Genomic DNA, 20,836 nt, shown 5'->3' with positions numbered 1-20,836 from the left:
GACAGGAGAAGTTTTGAGCTGGAATTTATTGGAACCTTAGAGGATAGCTCAAAGGTCATGAGAAGAGCAAGAGATGCAAGATTGCATTCATCCCATCTGGAAAACACAAGTTCCGAGAGCATGTATACAAGCATGCGACTATTCAATCAATATTGGTGCCTGGAATTCCAGCCTGAATATTAATTGAAGAGGGCACTGTTTGGGATAAAACTTGAACTTTAGGTTAAGAAGAGGTTAGCCCAAAAGAAGGTTCAGAAGAAGGAAAAGTCCAAGGCCCAGCCAAAGTCCAGAAGCAAGAAATGGCTTGTTTCCCAACCAGGTGCATCTTATTTAAACTACATGCTCACCTATCTAGGGGTCAAGTGGTGTAGACCAGCCAGCTAATCAGCCCAAAAGTATTTTACAATGGAAGTACAAGTAAAAAGTTGATGAGTCATTGCGCTTCAGATGCATTCGGGCAAAATCAACACTGCAGACAGCCAAGCCAAATCATCTATAAAAGGAGGAAGAAAAATCAGAGACAAAGACACTCAATCAAACAAACAAATACAAGCACAAACTCTGCTCAAACCAGATTTGCCTTCACGAAGCTGTAGTCAGCCCCCAAGCCTTCATCCCTTTTAGGATCAGCCCTCACAAAAGCCATCTTTTATCTAGTTTATTTGCTCTGCTACTCACTTGTAATATCAATCTCATTTGTAGTCTTTATGTACAACTCATTTTCAGTCATTTAAATTACAAGCAATCTGCAATATTAGTCACTTTCCTCTGTCATTTACATTTCCGAGCAACCTTGTCATTTACATATTGTTCTATCTCTCCATATAAGTAAAGTCCTTATTTTTAAGGCAAAGAAAGAACCTTGATTTGAGCAACTCCCCCTCAAATGGCACAATCTCTTGATTTGAAGTCAAAAGGCGCAACTTCAATCATTCAAATCTCGTCTACTAGCGGCATCTAGTAGTGGCACGCCCGCACCCACCAATCTCGTATGTGAAGTAAATCCCCGGCTTGCCCGCAAAGCCCATGGCGGATTTAGGGAGCAAACAAAGATAAAGTTTAAAATCTTTTTATTAGTTTTCCTTATTATTTATCACTACGAAAACCAGTCCCTAGGAGAGGCTTGGTTTCTTTCTCTTATCAATTTTCGTATTTCCGTTGCCTTACTTTTAGAACTTCACTAGCATGTAACCAATAATTACAAACGTGCTCTCAAACTCAATCGTGACTATTAGTGTCACCCCATCCTTAAAAAAATTATTTATTCATTTTTATTCATCAAGATACACGATTAAATATAGGCTTATTTTTGCTTGCGCCTCCTGGAACTCGACTTTGATCCCAATTTTTTCTCTGTAACTCAAAAGTTATTACTTTACTCTCTAAAAATTTAATTTGTTCCACTTTACAATGTTTCTAATTCTTCTGTCAAATGGCCATTAAAATTGTTTACGTGGATGGATAGAAATATAAAATCATAGGCTTATATTTAATTACGGCCCCCAGAACTTGATTTTGATCCCACTTTGCCCCCTGAAACTCAAAAATAGTCATTTTATAAATCTCAACTATGAATTGTTTAATGTTAATGCATAGTGGAGATGGATTTGATTATAAATCTCCACTGTGAATGTTATTATAAATCTCCACTATACGTTTAACATTTAACAGCTAGAATATCTCTATTAATTAATGAAACCTTCTTTGTCAACCAAAAGAGGGTGAAAAGACAACTTAATCTTCTATCACACAAAAAAAAAGATGGGCAGTAATGTAATTTCACTTGTCCAAATTTTACTGTTTTTTATTAAGGCCTCACCTACAAATGATGTTAAAATATCTCTAATATTTAAAAAAATAAAAAAAAAATAAAAAAACCCAAAACAAAAACCTCCCACTCTCCCCACGTTCTCTCCCTCTCTCTCTCTCTCTCTCTCTCTCTCTCTCTCTCTCTCTCTCTCTCACTCCTTCTCATTTTCTAAAAAAATGTATTCATACATACAAAGTGTGTAGGTAAATGCTAGTATTAATTAAAAAAAAAGAAATTAAGTATTAAATTTTTTTTTGGGTTATGTACTTGAGTTGCAGAGATCTGGAAAAAATAAAATGATTAGCTTGGTGGACCTAAATCAAACCCATATAGTGGAATTTGCTCCAATTCCACGAATAGCAAATCAACCCTAGAGAAAGAGAGAGAGAGACAGAGAAGCTGGGTTGATAGTGAGCAAAAGAGGAGTTATCGCCAGCGAGATAGGGTAGGTAGTGGTAGGATAAACGAGGCTAGGAAGTAGTTCTCTTCCTTTCGGGTTTTGATTCACCATTTTATTGTATTCCTCTTTTTTCCACATAGGCATTTTTTTAATTCACATTAGCATGTTTAATGGCTTTTGAACAGAATTAACAAAATTAAGGCAATGTGGAGTGAATTTTAAGTGTCATGGGGTAAAATGATGACTTTTGAGTTTTAGGGGGTAAAGTGAAATCAAAATTGAGTTCTTGGAGGTAAAGTGGGATTGGGGCAAAGTAAGATCAAAATCGAGTTTCAGGTGACGTAGTTAAAAATAGCCTTAAATGTATAGATTTTGTTCTTTAGAGATCAAAACTCATGTATGTAGGCCTCAATTTTATGTATATGGAACAAATCAAAGAAATCCTAGCATTCGAGGATCAATTCTTAGATTTTTTTTTTTTTTTTTTTTTTGTGAAAGGGTAAAATTCATTACCAACAAACACAAGTACAACAAAGGCCCATGTACAAGTTATGCATAAACAAAAAGGGGCCACAAACACACAGAAGACAAAGCCCCAAGCCCAACCTTGGAGCCCAATACACACAAACAAACCCTAAAAAGCTAGTCTTCCTGAAGCTGCAAACGCTGACGCTGATATCGGAGAGCCACCCAAACATCCTCACAATCAGCCTCCCATCATGATCACTGAAGATGACACCATCAAGAACCCCATAAATGGTTAAGAAATAAGCCACAACATCCTCAAAGTACCTACAAGAATCGCCGCTAGGAGAACAAAGAAGCACGCAGGAAGAACCCACAAGCAACAAAGCTGGCAAGGGCAAACTACAAGAAGGACCAATAACAGTTAACAAGGGTGGTGGTGTGAATACCTGAGCTAAAGCTCTACACACCCTTCCAAAGATCCACAACAAATTGCGGTAAACGGAGGTGTAACCAATCGAAAATGAAGACAGAGAGATAGGTCAAAGAGGGGGGATGGATGGTGGGACCAAATGATCCAGATGATGGAGGGGGTGGGTCAAAAAGGATAGAGGAAACGGGGGATTGGTCTAAAAAAAGGTGAGATCAAAAGAAGGAGAAATTTTTAGTTGTGAAGGGAACACGTGTTTTTATTTAAGTGGTGGGAAATTTTATTTTTTAAGTTATTAACTTTTTAACACACATATCCCAACATTTATATAACGACACGTGTTGTACCATCATGTGTGACAGTCACACTAAAAAATCTCTCCAAAGGAAGAAGGAGTAAAGAAAGAAAGAGATCGTGAAAATTGCAGGGAAGGGGAGGAAACATTATAAGCAATAGAAAAAGCAAGAAAAAGCTGAAACTAAACAAAACAACAGAAACAAGAGTTGCCGCCGACAAAATTGAAGAGAAGGAAAAACCACTCACACAACGATGAGAAAGACTCATAGGGGAGAAAAGGGCTCTCACAAGAGAGAAATGGGAAATTTCCATCAATTCTTATATTTATCAACTAAAATTGATCAAAAAAATTAGTTTGTGAAAAGCAAATAAGATACTCTTTCAAACCCACAAAATTAACTTTATTAAAATTAGCTCAATCAAAAATTAATTTTGAAAAATTTCACTAAAAATGAATACATTCTTGAGTATGGTGGAGTGATTTGAATATTTTTTTTTTCACCGATATATTAACAATAAGGGATGAAGAGTTGGCTCAAGCCACACAATGGGCTAGTTATATATATTAATATCAAACTAGCCTTTTATCAAATTTGAACTCAAGATATCCTACTTATAAGTGAAAGAATATTGCTATGTTGTAGTACTAATTAACGATTTATTTTGTTTTTAATACAATGATAGATTGATATTATCATGTTAAAAATTTGAGTTAATCTACATTATAAGTCAATGATAACATTTAAGACGTGTTTACATATACATAAAGGAAACGATGAATGTGTGTCATTCCTATTCCGAATTACTGATTTTTTTATCAACTCAAAAAGAATGAAAAGTAATGTCGGCCCCACATAAAATCAAGAGTCTGATTCTGGTATTGGTAGAATCGAATTCTATTTTAGGGATATCAGATTGGGCAAAGCGGGATGAGAATCAAACTGGTTTCTAAACATTATAGATAGCTTAAATAGAAATTAGCTCTATTTTTATTCTAATTAGTAAACTATTTAATGAGAGTGTCTCCCTTCGATTTTTGCCTTCTTCAATTAATTCCTGGTTGGCACATTAGATTACGATCTAATGGTATTCCTCTTCACTTGCAAGCTATAGATTTTAGGTTCGATTCTCGTTAAAAGATAATTTGAACCACGCTATTAAGACTGGCCCATTATGAGGTGTAGCCTACTTTCCCACTTTGGCGAATATATAGTCTTATTACTTCAACGCTAAGTAACTAGGCCCTTAGTTGAATAGTTACGTGGTCAAGACGGCGGGTTGCCGGACGGACCGCACCTAAACTAAGATGGAAGCAACCTAAACACGACTTTCTTAATTCTTAATTGTCAATAATCAAACACAACCTTTCTTTGTTTTCGAATATTCTAATACAACCCGGAGATCTGCACTAACAAAAACTAAGGTGGCGGGATAATGCAGACGTCAGATAGAACATCCACAGGATATGAACCGTTGAATTGAATCATTCCCTTCGGTTTCTCTGCAATTGCTTGGGCGGCGGCTTTCGTTGACCAATCCGACGCAGCCACCTTTGCGTCTCTGACTTCTCTCTCTCTCTTGCTCTTCTCTTCTATTTCTTTCGCCGGCTCTCTCTCTCTCTCTCTCTCTCTCTCTCTCTCTCTCTCTTACGGAACACAGCTGAAAGCCTGAAAGCCTGAAAGCAGCAACTCTACGTCCACCTTCCAATGGCTTCCGTCAACCCCTATTGCTCCTCAATGGCTCTTTCCCCTTCTCCGTAAGCTCCCCCCTCTCTCTCTCTCTCTCTGTCTCTCTCTCCCTCCCTCCCTCTCGGGTTTAAAATTTGTATTATCCGTTTGTTGATTTGAATAATCACAGTGATCTGAAATGTTAATCCTGAAATTGTGAGAGATAACTCGAGGTTTTTCATGTTTTGGAATTGGGGCATTATGTAATGTGTGTTTAATGTTAAATCTTCAAATGGGGGAGGTAAATTGATATTACGCTGAACCAGGTAGTGGATGGAAATTGGGAATTCATTGTTTAGTTCAGAAATTGTTAGTTTTGGGATTAAGAATTAGGAAATACATATAGGAAATACATAGGTACGTAGACAAGGTTGCAGGGAATAACTTTTGCATTGGGCCAACTCAACTGGGCAAATTTGAGTAGAAACGCTGAAAAACTAGCTGTCAGTGAAGACTTCTAGAGTGTAAATAGAATAGAATGTATGATACAACAACAACAAAGCCTTTATCCTACTAAATGGGGTCGGCTATATAAATTCTAAAACACAACTGCACTCAGTTTTGTTTCATGTCTTCCCTTAGAAAGTATGATAATGGAAGATCTATTTTCTAGAGGGGGTGGAGAATCAAGTTTCTGAGTAGGGAGTGGAAAAGAAAGATCTATTTTCTAGAGGGTAAATAAATGGGGGTAAACTATAACTACCCCTTTAACAATTTTGGATAAGAACAATGGGTTTTATGAACGAATTAAGAAAGTTATATGTGACTTAAAGTTAGCAGGTAAACACGGTTTATCGAAAATGGTTTTTGCACAATTGAGAAACTCTTCTCCTATTGTTAGTTCGTCTGAAATTGTAGTCCCTTCCCCCTAGGGGGATGTATACATGTCTAATTAGTTTTTATCTTCAGAGGGCACACTAGTCTATATCCTGGGGCTTCGCTTGTAGCAAATGGGCGATTATCCGGTTTTGTCACACCGAGTGTGTCTTGGAAATTGTGCTTTCGTTCCAAGGGATCAATTAAGGCAAGAGCTTTGCTGGGAGAAGATGATCTCCTGTCTTACTCTAATGGCAACCCAACTGGGATTGAAATACAACCTGACACATTAGGTTTTGGAACACTTTCAGCAGAAACAACCCCGAGGTTTAGTGGGTTCTCTACCGAAAATGATGAATATGATCTAGATCACCCTGTACAAGGATTTTCTTCCATTCCGGAGGCCATTGAAGATATACGTCAAGGCAAGGTTGGTCATTTCCTCAGCTAGTTCTGTTGTGAAAATAAGGGATCTGTTTACTCTCTTTTTTTCTTCTCGTGCTTAATTTTTCTGGAGGTGGATAAGATAGCAGATCATTAATTCAAGAAAATATTGCAGATGGTTATCGTTGTAGATGATGAAGATAGAGAAAATGAGGGAGATCTTATAATGGCGGCTTCCTTGGCAACTCCAGAAGCTATGGCATTTATTGTGAAGCACGGAACTGGGATTGTTTGTGTGAGCATGAAAGGAGAAGACTTGGAGAGGTTGCAACTTCCACTTATGGTGACACAGAATGAAGAAAAACTTTGTACGGCATTCACTGTCTCAGTGGTATGTAGTTAAATTCTCCTAAGTAACATTAAACCCAATTATGCATATTGAGATGCACTATTAGGAGGGGAACAATGACCTTATCATGATCACAGGCTTCTTGTCCATATATTTTACTATTCTGGTCAGTAACTGCATCCGTGTTTGTTGGATCGCTCAAAGGCTAGGGAAAGAGTGCAAAGGATATTGTATATACATAGCTGGATTTTGACTCAATATTTTCTAGGGACAGTGGAGCTCACTAGAGTTGGTATTGCCAACCTTGCCTTTGTCTTGGGGATGTATAGTGAAAGTTTAATCTATTACTTTATTGAATATATACCTGTTTTGTGATTTATAATAACTCTGATGTGGGTGACCTCAATTGTTTTGGACTCCATAGGATGCAAAACATGGTGTAACAACTGGTGTTTCGGCTCGTGATAGAGCTGCAACAGTCTTGGCTCTTGCATCAAGGGATTCAAAACCTGAAGATTTCAACCGCCCGGGACATATCTTTCCCCTAAAGTACAGAGAGGGAGGAGTTCTAAAGAGAGCCGGTCACACTGAAGCTTCAGTTGATCTTGCTATGTTGGCTGGGCTTGATCCAGTAGCAGTTTTATGTGAAATTGTGGATGATGACGGTTCTATGGCTAGGTTACCAAAGCTTCGTGAATTTGCAAGGGCAGAAAACTTGAAAATTATTTCCATTGCTGATTTGATAAGGTACTCTGAATGATTATGTCTGGACATTATGAGTTCAAAGTGTGCTAGCTGTAGTTACCAAATAAGTCCTTAATACTTGACTAGTTTAAAGATGAATAAAAAACTGTTTCATTAACTGATAAAGGTTATTACATATATCTGAAACACTGGGTCATCCTGCAATCCTCTAGTTAGCATCTACGAGCTAGTGAAGAATGTTTATTTGACATCTTAAATATACTTCAAATAATTATAACTTGTACTTCTTTCAATCAGTTAAGAATGGTTCAGGGCTGTCAAAAAACCCTGCCCCTTTTTCTTTCCTTTTCTTCGATAGACTAACTTTTTTGTAAAGTAATGAATTAATGTTATTGTTGCTTCTGGGTATATTTTTGTTAGGACAAGTAAATATTAAATGTCAATTTTTGTCATGTTCTTTAAATTAGTGGAAGAAATTCAAATAATGATGTTTCTGAATTGTAACTTTCAGATATAGGAGGAAACGAGATAAGTTGGTAGAGAGGGCTGGAGTTGCAAGAATACCCACAATGTGGGGGCCATTTGAAGCCTACTGTTATAAATCATTGCTCGATGGGATTGAGCACATTGCTATGGTTAAAGTAAGCAAATCATTGACCTAGAGTATTCTCCCCTTAAAACTATCTAACCTTCTTTATCCAACACCGGTCATAAATAGCTGTTGGTATAATCGGATTCTCCTGCTGTTACCATTCTACAATGTCAGTGTTTGAATGACTTTTGTAGATATTTTATTGCTCACTTCTTAGAGTTCAGTTTTTTTATATGGATATACCAGATGTTGTGTACTTGATTTCTTAGTATGGACTTTTGGAATCCCTTACTTGGGAGTCCTCAGATGTGTGTCTGGTGAGAAAACTTCAGAAAAATGACAGAGATGACATGAAGAGCCTTTGAGTTGATATCTCGATTCTCGGCAAGTGGATCTAGGATAATAACCCTAGATGCTTTTAGAAGCTTATATCAGTTAATCATGAGGCTTGCACCTCATGCTTTTAAGGCTTTGCTTCATATTATTGGCAGTGTCTTGTCATGAACAATCAGCCACTGTGAGCAAATGGATGTGTAAGAAATTGACTGTTCAATGGTCAAAGTTTTGGATGCTACAAGGAGTCATTTGTTGTCATGGAGTTCTCTTTATTGAACTAGCTCATAGACACCTGTTTATACTTTTCTTTATTGACAGCACATGAAACCTTTAGGGATATTATCTTTGTTCAATGAAGGATCTGCCGGAAGGGTTGAAACTTGAAAGCTAAGTTAGAGGAAGATTATCTTAGGTTATATTTTTCTTTGGGAGCTTGCACTTGCGTCTTCCTGCCCAAGACTCCACAGTTTTCTAGCTGGATGTGCAATTGTCTATCCTCTACCACCTACCAGCTAATCTATTATGTATAGCATGTTTCTGTAACCGAAGTTTCTTGTCAGACTCTATTTGATGATGGATTTAAGAATATAGTTTTCATTTATTAAGGGACAGAAAGAGCTTCGAAATTATGTTTATTTAATGTTTTATTTCTTGGAATTAGAATTGTGGATAGTTGTCTATCTATCTGTTTTTCGAATAGTTTAGGATTTTATTTATTTTGCTCTCTCGATACTTTATGAGGACATCTAAGGTACTTTATTTTCATGGGATTGCCTTCCCTGAAACTCCTCATTGTAATAGGATTTCAGACTTTGGCATATTGGTGTGATAATAAAGAAATAGGTTGTTGTAGCCCCTAATTGCCTCTCTTTATCCTTCTCTTTAACATTTTTCCCATCTTTTTTTCTCTCCTTTCTACTGCATCAATTTTTCCTTCTATCTGCATAAATTGATGGTCCTACCATCTTTCCATAGCAGGGTTGTATTCTGTATCACACTTTCATATCACTAACTGTGAGATTCACTGAATTGTGAGGTTGGATGACAAACAAAGACAATATTTTGTGTTTGATCAATGTTTATTCCTGTAAGTAACTATTTGCAGAATTTTGAAATGTACAGGGTGACATTGCTGATGGGCAAGAAATACTTGTAAGGGTACATTCTGAGTGCCTCACTGGTGACATATTTGGGTCAGCCAGATGTGACTGTGGAAAACAGCTGGCACTTGCAATGAAGCAAATTGAAGCAGCTGGTAGGGGTGTTTTGGTGTATCTTCGTGGACATGAAGGTAGAGGAATTGGTTTGGGTCACAAGCTCCGAGCTTATAAACTGCAGGATGCTGGGCGTGACACTGTTGAAGCTAATGAGGAGCTGGGATTACCTGTTGATTCTCGCGAGTATGGCATAGGTGCACAGGTACTGGTTTCTTAATGGTAAATCATCTCATTTGTGCCATCATTTTCAGCATTGCGTATCTTTTCTTGTAGATGTATTGTCATACTGTTAAAAGTGTTGTGTACATGAGTCTCTCTTTCACTAGAAAATTGTCCCTTTCTTGGGTGACCAAATTTCAGAATTGATTCGATCCCATTTTAATAAAATTTCATCGTTGTTGGGGATCTACTAATGATGGGGATTCATTTGTGTTATAGTGTAAACGTTAAATCATAATTACTTTGATTCAGAGGTGACTCTAAAATACTGTTAGTTTTTTCATCGCATTATAGTTCCTTTCTCGTCACTATGAGGGAAATTTTTTGGCATCAGGGCTGGGAACCGTCTGCTTCAGGTCTTTTGAGTTGGCTGCCGTTATCAAATTGTAATTTGAATTACTATCTGTAGTAATTATGTTTGTAACTGTTAGAAATAATTTTAAGTTAGATTGCATTTAGATTTTCCTCGGCTTGGTTCTTGATACAATTTCCCATAGCGTAAGGTGGATTGTCTTGATATCTGAACCCATGACTCAATTCTTTTGCAGATACTACGAGATCTAGGTGTTCGAACGATGAAGCTGATGACTAACAATCCTGCAAAATATATTGGCCTCAAGGGTTATGGTTTGGCCATTGCTGGCAGAGTCCCATTGTTGGCACCGATAACTATGGAGAATCGGAAATACCTGGAGACCAAACGGGCAAAAATGGGGCACATCTATGGTTCAAAATCCAATGGTCATGTAAATGGCACAATCGATGAAAGTAGTTCGAAAATTGACAACCAATCTAATGATGTGTCCGAGACATGAACACGTCGGTTTCCACGCTAACAGCCGGAGAATCAAAGGGGTAGGTGACTATCAGAGTTATTCATATGTATGAATAAAGGCTGGATCGGATTAAATTTTGTCATTAGCAATGATATGGAATTGCTAGAGAAATTCTGAGGCTGAGATTATTATACTCATGGTTAACACATTTTTTAAACTGCTATTTCTCTTGTGATTACGAGAGAAACTTATGTGCACCTGTTGTACCCGACATCTCTCACGCATTTGCAACTTCAATGCTAGTGGGCTCTTTTTGAATGTTTATTATTCAAGTGTTGTTGGACTTGATCGCATATCAAATAATGCTATTTGCTTTGTAAGAATAAGAATAAATTTCTATGAAATATGAAATGAAAGAGTTTCGCGGGAATTGTCATGATCATTGGATATCATTAAGAAAAAGTAAAAAGTGTTATCAAACGATTTCATGGTCCCTTGTCCAAAGGGATTCCGTTTATTGGTAAAAATGGGAATCCTTGCAAAATATTAATCAAATCAAAAGTGTTTGAGACATCTAATTGAGTACAAAGAAATTGATGAACACTATGTTTTAAGAATATCGAGCCACTTAATGCTATAGATAATGGTTTGTTTAAAAAAATAAATTAAAAAATTAAAAAAAATAAAAAGAGACAAGAAAATTTCATCATGACAATCAAATAAGTAATGGTTTCAGTTTAAATTGATTTTTTGTAAGGATGATATGTGAATGAAGACTTAAAAAAAAATAGATAATTTAGATCATTGAGGTTCGATGTATAATAGACCCCACAACTAGTCATTATTTTTACCAAAAAGACGAGAATATCTTTGGATATAGGCTTTGTGTAGTTTATCTCCAATCTCATATTTTCTATTCTACTTATCCTAGAAATATTTTCGATGATCGCTAGTCATTTGGGGTTTATGCTCAAATTTTCTGGTTGGCCGAGTTACAAAAGTCATTCCTCTCACCTTTTTACACGTATCTATGCATTTTATTTTTGCGTTAAAAATTTGAGCGCCCTAGTGTCAAATTAGGAACCGGCAGATAATAGATACTTTTTAAGGAAGTGTGAAGAAAAAATGGCCATACAAGTCGGAAATAATTTCCTAATCATGGAACCCGATTCAAAACGAGCCCACACTACTTGTCAATCAGAGCTTAATTATTTACGAATGAGAATTCTCTTTAGATTCTTTTTGTGAGGATCTCAGATTCTTCAATCACATTCGTTCATCGTATATAATGTACGAAAATTATGCCTAATGAAATTTTTTTGAATTTTTTAATTTAATATTAAACAGAAACAGTACCTAACGAAACCTGACCGTACGATATATGATGAACGAATATGACTTTTCATTGTACAGAATATCTGTCCGATCTTATCCGATGCAGACACGGCTAGAGACTTTTTATTGTATTTATTATTTTCTTGTGCATCTAGAAATTCAAAAGCGTTGTCATTCAGTATTATGGTCTGATAGTATTCTTCTTTACTTAGAAGTGAAATGTTTTAGTTCGAATCTCATGAATGACGAATTCGATATCAAATTAGGCTGTTCAATATGTGTTTGTACCAAACTCTTCATTCTCTTACTATAAAAATATCGATGTACTCAATAAAAAAAAAATGTTAGAATGAGGTAAAGGCTGTTGTACGCAACTTACGTGGCTTACTCATTAAAAAATAAAAAATAAATAAAAGATTATCTTGGCATCATTTGTTTCATGTTGTTTATTTATTTTTACGACTTATGAGGACTTGAACTCTACTGAAAAGTGAAACTGTCAGCAAAATTGGGGCCAGATTAAGGAGAGCCACCCTTTTTTTACCTTTCTAGTTTCCTTATTTTTGACACTAGGGCTTCGTCTCGATTGATATAGAAAAATAAATTGAACAGAAAATTTTTTTTAACAAATAATATTATCTAAATTCAAAAGTACAATCTATTTTCCTTATTTTAGACACTAGGTGACACACCCCGACTCAGAGAATCAAGGCGTGCTGGCCGTCACGTGAGCGTGACGTAACCAAAAGTGCGACACGGAAGCAAGATATAACAGAATATGAAGGAATTCAAACCATCTCTAGTAGAACCACCTACTAGAATAAAAGGATGAGTTATAAGGTAAACACATAAATTCAGATCATAGGTTTAAGTGCAGTCAAGTAGGACCAAAATAAAATACATCACCCGCATGTGAGTCCTACATGCAGAACGTCTGTCAGAATGCCGAAAAAGACCCCGAGAGCCACCAACCGCTAACTAGAACCTGGAGGGGCGCAAAACAAAGATGAGTGGGTCAGTAAAATCAAAGATTTTCCAAAACATTTCATTTAAAACATTTCTAACCCCTCACCGTAAAACCTGTATACTTTCCCAGAAAAATAGTATATAAACATATATATACACATATCATCAAAACTCAGCTCATATCCATCAACATAACATCTCAGAAATAATATGCCACGCCATGCCAAATATAATCAGAAATGCATCAATATCAATCAGGTGAAATAATAAATCAACCGGAGACCCTACAATGGTCCTGTACGACTGATTCTAAAGCTCAACATCTCACTCAGCCGAAGTCACCACAGTGACCTATACGGCCCTGCCGGAGTCACCAACTGTGACCTGTACGGCACTACACTGCACATCACTCGGAACTACGTATAGTAGTCTATACGATGAAAGGTGTATAAATACGCTCTAGTGCTTCTCTCATCAATCATCAGCGCGCATAACTAAGGTCACCCACTAGTCGGAATCACATCTAGTGATCTATACGACTAGCATGTCGGAACCTTCACATGGTCTGTACGACATCCACCTACTTGGATCCAAGACGAGCGTGCGGTGTGGTGAATAATAATATAAGCACTAACACCTAGGGTGCAGGTTATGAGCTTTCAATGCAATTCTCATAAAATAACTCATCTGAATAATATAAAAACTCACATGTGCGTCCACCGCGTCAATTAACATATATATGCATCAATTATCAAACTAAATATCTCAACATTTGCATGTATGGCAATTTAAATCATAATTTTCATATAAACGCATTTTCTGGGAAAAACAGTTGTATATAGGTAATACGAAAACAAAACTGCCCACTCACTGATAAGTCGATGGGTCGTAACCCCCGTGACGTCCCTGGATGCGCTCGTCCTCGGGATAAGTGTCACCTATATGCGAAACAACTATAAAAACGTTAATTTAAACACATAACCAACAATTCGAAATAACTTCTCATACGATGCTCAAATTGGGTATATGAATATACCACATCGACCTACTCGACGTCACGGACGTCGAGAAAATTTTAAATTAATTTTTTGGTGTCGCACGCGCCCCCACGCGCCAGGGAACGCACGGACACATGCGCCCCCCATGCGCGTCATCTTCCCCAGCTAGTCACCGAACTGGTTTTTCCGATGGCCGGATTCCGGCGAGTTTTAAAACTTCTTGTTCTCCTTCGTTTCTCAACCGTTTTCTTCGTATTTTATACCAAAATGAAGCCCCAAACATGAAGTTTCACGCTATACTACTTTAAGGCTCCAAAAATAACTAAAACTCACCGGAAAAATCCCACGAAAACCGGCCAACTTTGAACGTGGTGATCCCGACGTCCAAAACTTCCAAACGAACGTCCCCGAGCTTCCTTAGAACCTCCCTAAGCTCACTATAAGCTTGGATTGACCTAAAAATCAACCAACACCAAGTTCATGAACAGTGAAAAAATCGGTGCTTATGGTTTCGACGTGAAATCGAAAGATTTCTTACCTGAAATGGGTGTGGTTGAGTTCGTAGAGTCCTCACGAGCACGATGGTGTCTTCAAAATCCTCGATCTTTGAAGTTTCAGGGGGTTTTAGTGTTGGTCCGTACGATCAGGATGAGAGAGAGAGAGTGAGAGTCGTGAGGGAGGAGAGAGAAAGACACGGGAAAGAGGGGGAGGAAAAGGGAAATGTCCCGAGGATGTGTGTGTGGTCTCCAAACAAACCCAACATCAAACCCTAACCACACAAATTTACAAAACCATTAATTTTAATCCATCCCAACTTAAATATATTTTTCCAAAACTTATATAAAGTTAATCCAAATAACGTCACACACACATATACCTTAATACCCGCTAAGGGTAAATCCGTCATTTCACGTCCCCGACATTAAAAGTTCGGGACGGGCTGTGACAATCTCCCCTCCTTATAGAATTTCGTCCCCGAAATTCCCATAACCAATTAAACCACTTAATACCCATAGAATAATCTTGGGTACATCTCTCTCATACGATCTTCTGTCTCCCAGGTAGCTTCTTCTACAAAATGGTTCCTCCACAACACCTTCAACAAACTCACCGTCTTATTCCTTAGAACCTTATCTTTCCAATCCAAGATAGTGACTGGTTCCTCATCATATGTCAAATCCGGATTAATCTCTAGCGGTTGAGGAGGGATCACATGAGAAGGATCAGAAATATAATGTCGAAGCATAGAGACGTGGAACACATTATGGACCTTAGATAACTCCGGAGGCAACTCCAACCGGTAGGCAACTTCACCAACTCTTTCAGTGATCACATAGGGTCCAATGTATCTCGGACTTAGCTTCCCTTTTTTTCCAAATCGTACCACTCATCTCTCTCGAGTTCTCACTTCTTCGCCTCTGTTCTCTCCTCTACCTCCGCATTTTTGAGGTTAGTGGCTATGACTACTGCCATAACAGCTGCCTCTTCATGTCCTGCCGCTGTTGCCCTTTCTTCCCTCTCTTCTTCTTCCTCCTCTGTATCTTTTTTATTCCCAAAACCCCAAAATAGCTCTTCTTGCATCTGCGCCGTCTCTGCTCAACCCAAATCCTCCGTTCCTCACTAAAACCTTCACCCACCTACCATCGCCGCATCAGAGCAAAAACCATCCTTTTAGGTCTTCATGATTAATTATGTGGTTTTTTTTTAATGGGTTGTAGTCTTTTCTCAAAATAATAATAATAATAATAATGGGTTGTAATCTGATTCTTTATTTGATTTGAATTTGGTTTTGGGATCTGTTTGTTTGATCATTTTGAGCTTTTTACAGAATTTTTATTTTTAATTTTGTTTTGAATTGCAGAGTGATGGTTCAATTTGGCTTCATATGAATTGGATTTAGGCACGAAGGATCAATCCCGATCTGTCCCGATATTCCAAAACAAAATTTTGGCATCCCGAAAGTTCGGGACTCTTATAAATTCAGTTCGGTTTCGGGATTTGAAATCCTGTTCCAAAATATTTCAGTTTGGAAATCGGGATGATGGTTTCGGTTCAGTATCTCATACCGAACTAGCTATAGTCTCAATGGGTATAGAAGATTGAATTGAACTGGAAAATCAATTTAAAAAAAAATAATATCATCTACACTAAAAAAGACGGGGGTGGGCTTAGCCTCATAATGAGCTAGTAATAATATGATTTAAATATGTTTTTGGCGAGAATCGAATCTAAAACTTCTTTCTTACAAGTGAAGAGGAATACCACTAGACCGGAGTACTAAGTGGCAAAATCAATTATTTTTAAAGTACCTTGTTTTTATAGGACCTTGATTGTTTGCCCTCCCTCATCACATACCCTTCCCATCCTTTTCTATTTCTGTGGTCACGGTTAAGCCACATCGACATTTTATATTAATTTTTTTTGGGTAAATTACATAGTAGCCTCTTAGGTTTGAGGTCTATTGCAATCTTATACAACATCTTTAAAACATTTCACTTTCATACCTCAAGTACTATTTTATTTCAATTTCATACAATCGTTAGATTTTCCATCCATGGATCGTTAAATGCTGACGTGGCTGCCACATATATGACACGTGGCTGCCAAATGTCTGCCACGTGGCAAATAAAATAATTTTTTAATTTTTTTTAAAAAAACCTGAAATTGGAAGAAGAAAAAAAAAAAGGGACCGAACCCAGAAGAAGAAAGAGGAGGGAGGAGAAAGAAGAAGAAGAAGAAAAAAAAAAGAAAGGGGTCCGAACCCAGAAGAAGGAGGAAGAAGAAGAAAGAGGAGGAGGAGGAGGAGGAAGAAGAAGAAGAAGAAAAAAAAAAAAAGAGGGACCGAACCCAGAAAAAGGAGGAAGAAGAAGAAGAGAAGAAGAAAGATGAGGAGGATGAGGAAGAAGAAGAAGAAGAAGAAAAAAAAAAAAAAGGACCGAACCCAGAAGAAGGAGGAAGAAGAAGAAGAGAAGAAGAAAGATGAGGGAGGAGGAAGAAGAAGAAGAAGAAGAAAAAAAAAGAAAGGGGTCCGAACCCAGAAGAAGGAGGAAGAAGAAGAAAGAGGAGGAGGAGGAGGAGGAAAAAGAAGAAGAAAAAATAAATAAAAAAAATAAAAATAAAAAATAAAAAGGGACCGAACCCAGAAAAAGGAGGAAGAAGAAGAAAGAGGAGGAAGAGGAGGAGAAAGAAGAAGAAGAAGAATAAGAAAAAAAAAAAAAAAGAGGGACCGAACCCAGAAAAAGGAGGAAGAATAAGAAGAAGAAGCAAAAAAAAAAAAAAGGGGGTCCGAACCAAGAAGAAGAAGAAAGAGAAAGAGAAGAAGAAGAAGAAGCAAGAGAAAGAGAAAGAGAAGAAGAAGAAGAAAGAGAAAAAAAAAAGTGGCAGATACGTTTTTTTTTTTTTAAATTAAAAAATTATTTTATTTGCCATGTGGCAGACATTTGGCAGCCACGCGTTATATATGTGGCAGTCACGTCAGCATTTAACAGATCCATGGATGGAAAATCTAACGGTTGTATGAAATTGAAATAAAATAGAACTTGAGGTATGAAAGTGAAATGTTTTAAAGATGTTGTATAAGATTGCAATAGACCTCAAACCTGAGGGGCTACTATGTAATTTACCCTTTTTTTTTTATAGAAATTAAGACAAAAAGAAATGAGAATATAAAATGTAGACGTGGCTTAACCATAACCACAAAAATAGGAAGCGATGAGAAGAGTATGAAATGGGGAGTACAGACAATCTTAGTCCTTTTTTATAAAAGGTATTGTAGAATTTCTTTTTCGGAGTAAATGTTAGGCATATCACAATTTATTTCTTCTTATACAATACATTGTACGATAAAGGCAATGAGGCCTTGGAGCCAAGCCACATAATAATTCCTTCCTTATAATTAGGTACCAAATTTATTATTAAATTCATCGAATTTGAGACATTACACGTATGTAGAAAAAAATACTACTAGATTATAGTATTAGTGACACCATTTTATCACATTTTTACCATATAATGGGTGGTGCGATGTATATGTAATATTGCACATCGCCTAGGGGAGTGGATCCTCTGTACCTTATATGTATATTCTTATCTCTACCTAGCATGTGGCATTTTGGGAGCTCACTGACTTTGGGTTCCATCGGAACTCCGAAATTAAGCGAGTTCGCGCAAGAGCATTCCCAGGATGGGTGATCCATTGGAAAGTTCTCATGTGAGTTCCTAGAAACAAAACTGTGAGGGCGTGGTCGAGGCCCAAAGTGGACAATATCGTGCCACGGCGGAGTCGAGCCCGGGATGTGGTCAGGGGAGTGGATCATCTATGCCTTATATGTATATTCTCATATCTACCTAGCGTGATGCCTTTTGGGAGTTCACTAACTTCGGGTTTTATCGGAATTCCCAAGTTAAGCGAGTTCACGCGAGAGCATTTCCAGGATGGGTGACCCACTGGGAAGTTCTTGTATGAGTTTCCAAAAACAAAACCGTGAGGACGTGATCGAGGCCCAAAACGGATAATATCGTGCTACGATGGAGTCGAGCCCGGGCCGAGATGTGACATATATAGTAAAAAATCAAATGAGATAAAATTAGTCATTGACATATACATATTACTTGTCATATTGTATAGTATTAATTGCGGGTCCAAAAAGGCATAAGACTAGCATTCTTGTTTTTTTTACGTACATAAATTCTATATTTTGGACATCACAATTTAAGAATTAATTGCATTTAGTAAGTAATTCTTAAAATATTATTTTGTAATATGATTATTCTTCTATATGCATAAGAATACACTTTTCCTTATTTCACAAGTCACATTTTAAGAATTCTAGCCCCATTTAGTTAGTGTATTTGAAGAAATTATTTATTCCAGTTAAATTTGAGGACGACAATAATTTTTATCCAAATTCACAAATTAAAAATTCTAACCTCATTTAGTAGGTAGTTATATAATATTATATTTCCTAATGCGTTTTAAACTAATAGTCCTAAAACTTTAACCTGCAAGAAATATTAATTTGAAAATATTTCCACCTTGATAAGCCATCCCATTTAGTAAGTGTTTTATAAGAAATTATTTATTCCAATTAAATTTGTGGACAAAATATTTCTCTACATGGATATATGCACACTAGTTTTGTTTTTCTTTTTTTTATCCACAATTCACAAACTATGAATTCTAACGTCATTAGGTAGGTTTTTTTATAAGATTATTTTCCTAATGCATTTTAAACTAAAAGTCCTAAAAGTCCTAAAACTTTAACCTGCAAGAAATATTAATTTGAAAACATTGCCACCTTGGTAAGCTATCGTCGAATTGTGTACGAAAATATTATTTAGTTAATAATGGTCGAAATATGGATTATCAGGCTTCAAGGTGTGGGATACTTCAGGCTTCTTCGTGTCTATAAATGTTTGGTATTAGTACATTAACATTGTACAATAAAATAATAAAATAATAAAATTAATGATGATATTGCTTTTAGTAGTTAGTACTATAATATAATAATATTTCTTTTCGTTGGTAAAAGAAAGTATAAAATCATAACCCTTGATAGTTAATATATTAGTACGGAACCTACCAGCACAATATTTTATAAAGAGTTGGGATTTATATACCCAAGAAGCAAAAAGAGAAAAATCTTAACGTTTACTTTGGTTGAACGAAATGGCTATTTTGTAAACAAATGCAAAATACTTGGAGATCATATTTTTAGACCATGTTTTGTAGATTAAATGATGTGGTGGTTAATGGTTGGATTCATTTTTTCAACGATTTAAAGAAGAAGTTCAACCTTCAACTGCCACATTATGTGGTTTACAAAAAGTAATAAAAAAATTTGTAAGGTCAAGCTCGATATCAATTTAGAGCAATTGCGTTTATAGTTCAAGGATTCATTTTAGTAATAGTAGTAGGTAGTGGCGAAGTCATGAATTGTCGAGGGAGGGACGAACTTAAAGAGTGCTAGGTTCAAAATTACGTAACCATATAATGCGAAGGAAGATTTAAGCACTGTTTCTCTATAATATCATTCCATTACGTAACTGTATAATGCGAAAAGATTTATTAGATTCTTAATCTTAGAGTAGAATATACTATATGACTAATCTCTACTAATTAATAAAAGGGAACTTTAACGAAAAGCACCTGGTACTGTTCACTTTAACGAAAAACCATATTTTTACACTAAAAAGTCAATCGTGGTACTATTCACTTTACCATTTATTTTGTCCTTATCATTAAAACTCAAAGTTTTCAAGCCATTTTCATTAGTTTTCCTTTAATAAAACTCTCTTTGTCAACCAAAAAATGGTGAAAAGATAAATTAGTTTTCTATCACACAAAAAAAATGATAGGCAATAATGTAATTTCACAGGTCCAAATTTTACTGTTTTTTATTAAACCTCACATACATGTGATGTTAAAATACCTCCAATATTTATAAAAAATAAAAAATAAAAAAAAGCCCAAAAACATAAACCTCTCACTTCCCCATGTTTTTTCTCTCTCTCTCTCTCTCTCTCTCTCCCCTCCCCCTCTCTCCTTCTCATTTTCTGAAAAAATGTGTTTATACACACAAAGTGTGTAGGCAATTAATCAATGCCAATAATCATATCAATAATCAATTAATCAATAATCGAGAAATTAATTTGCAAGTGGCCCTTTACCAAGTGGTGGAAAGATGTTGAGTTCTTGTAAGATGGTGTGAGTTCGAATCCCGTCAGTTGCTAAAAAAGAATTTAGTTGTCCATAATTGAATAATCAATAATCATAATCACTAACCGTGTTGATCAATTATTCTATGATTCTATATAAATTTTGTTTATACCATATTTAGGGCCTCGTATTTAGATCTCGTACAAATACTCGGGGGTACTTAAAGGTAATTATGTGATAAAGGAAGGGGCACATATGTAATAAGCGAGGAGTCCTTATTTTATAAAAGAACCCCTCACCCTCATAATTAGAGGAGGCCATTTCTTGAGGCTCCTTCATCCTCTCAAAACTCTCAC

The 20,836-nt window shown here is 36.4% G+C and overlaps 1 protein-coding gene across 1 annotated transcript; it reads left to right on the top strand.

Moving 5' to 3' along the window:
• The first annotated feature begins 4,736 nt into the window (after positions 1-4,736).
• Positions 4,737-10,953, top strand: LOC139192181 (bifunctional riboflavin biosynthesis protein RIBA 1, chloroplastic-like). The gene is made up of 7 exons (XM_070813739.1): positions 4,737-5,158; positions 6,039-6,375; positions 6,505-6,720; positions 7,103-7,425; positions 7,895-8,024; positions 9,434-9,730; positions 10,296-10,953. The coding sequence occupies exons 1-7, from the start codon at positions 5,109-5,111 to the stop codon at positions 10,560-10,562; spliced, it is 1,620 nt and encodes a 539-aa protein (XP_070669840.1). The 5' UTR covers positions 4,737-5,108; the 3' UTR covers positions 10,563-10,953.
• Positions 10,954-20,836: the final 9,883 nt, after the last annotated feature.

The sequence above is a fragment of the Malus domestica genome, chromosome 15, assembly GCF_042453785.1.
Source record: "Malus domestica chromosome 15, GDT2T_hap1".
In the NCBI taxonomy this organism is placed as follows: domain Eukaryota; kingdom Viridiplantae; phylum Streptophyta; class Magnoliopsida; order Rosales; family Rosaceae; genus Malus; species Malus domestica.
Note: the sequence above shows the minus strand (reverse complement) of the source record. Positions and strands in the feature narration are given on the sequence as shown.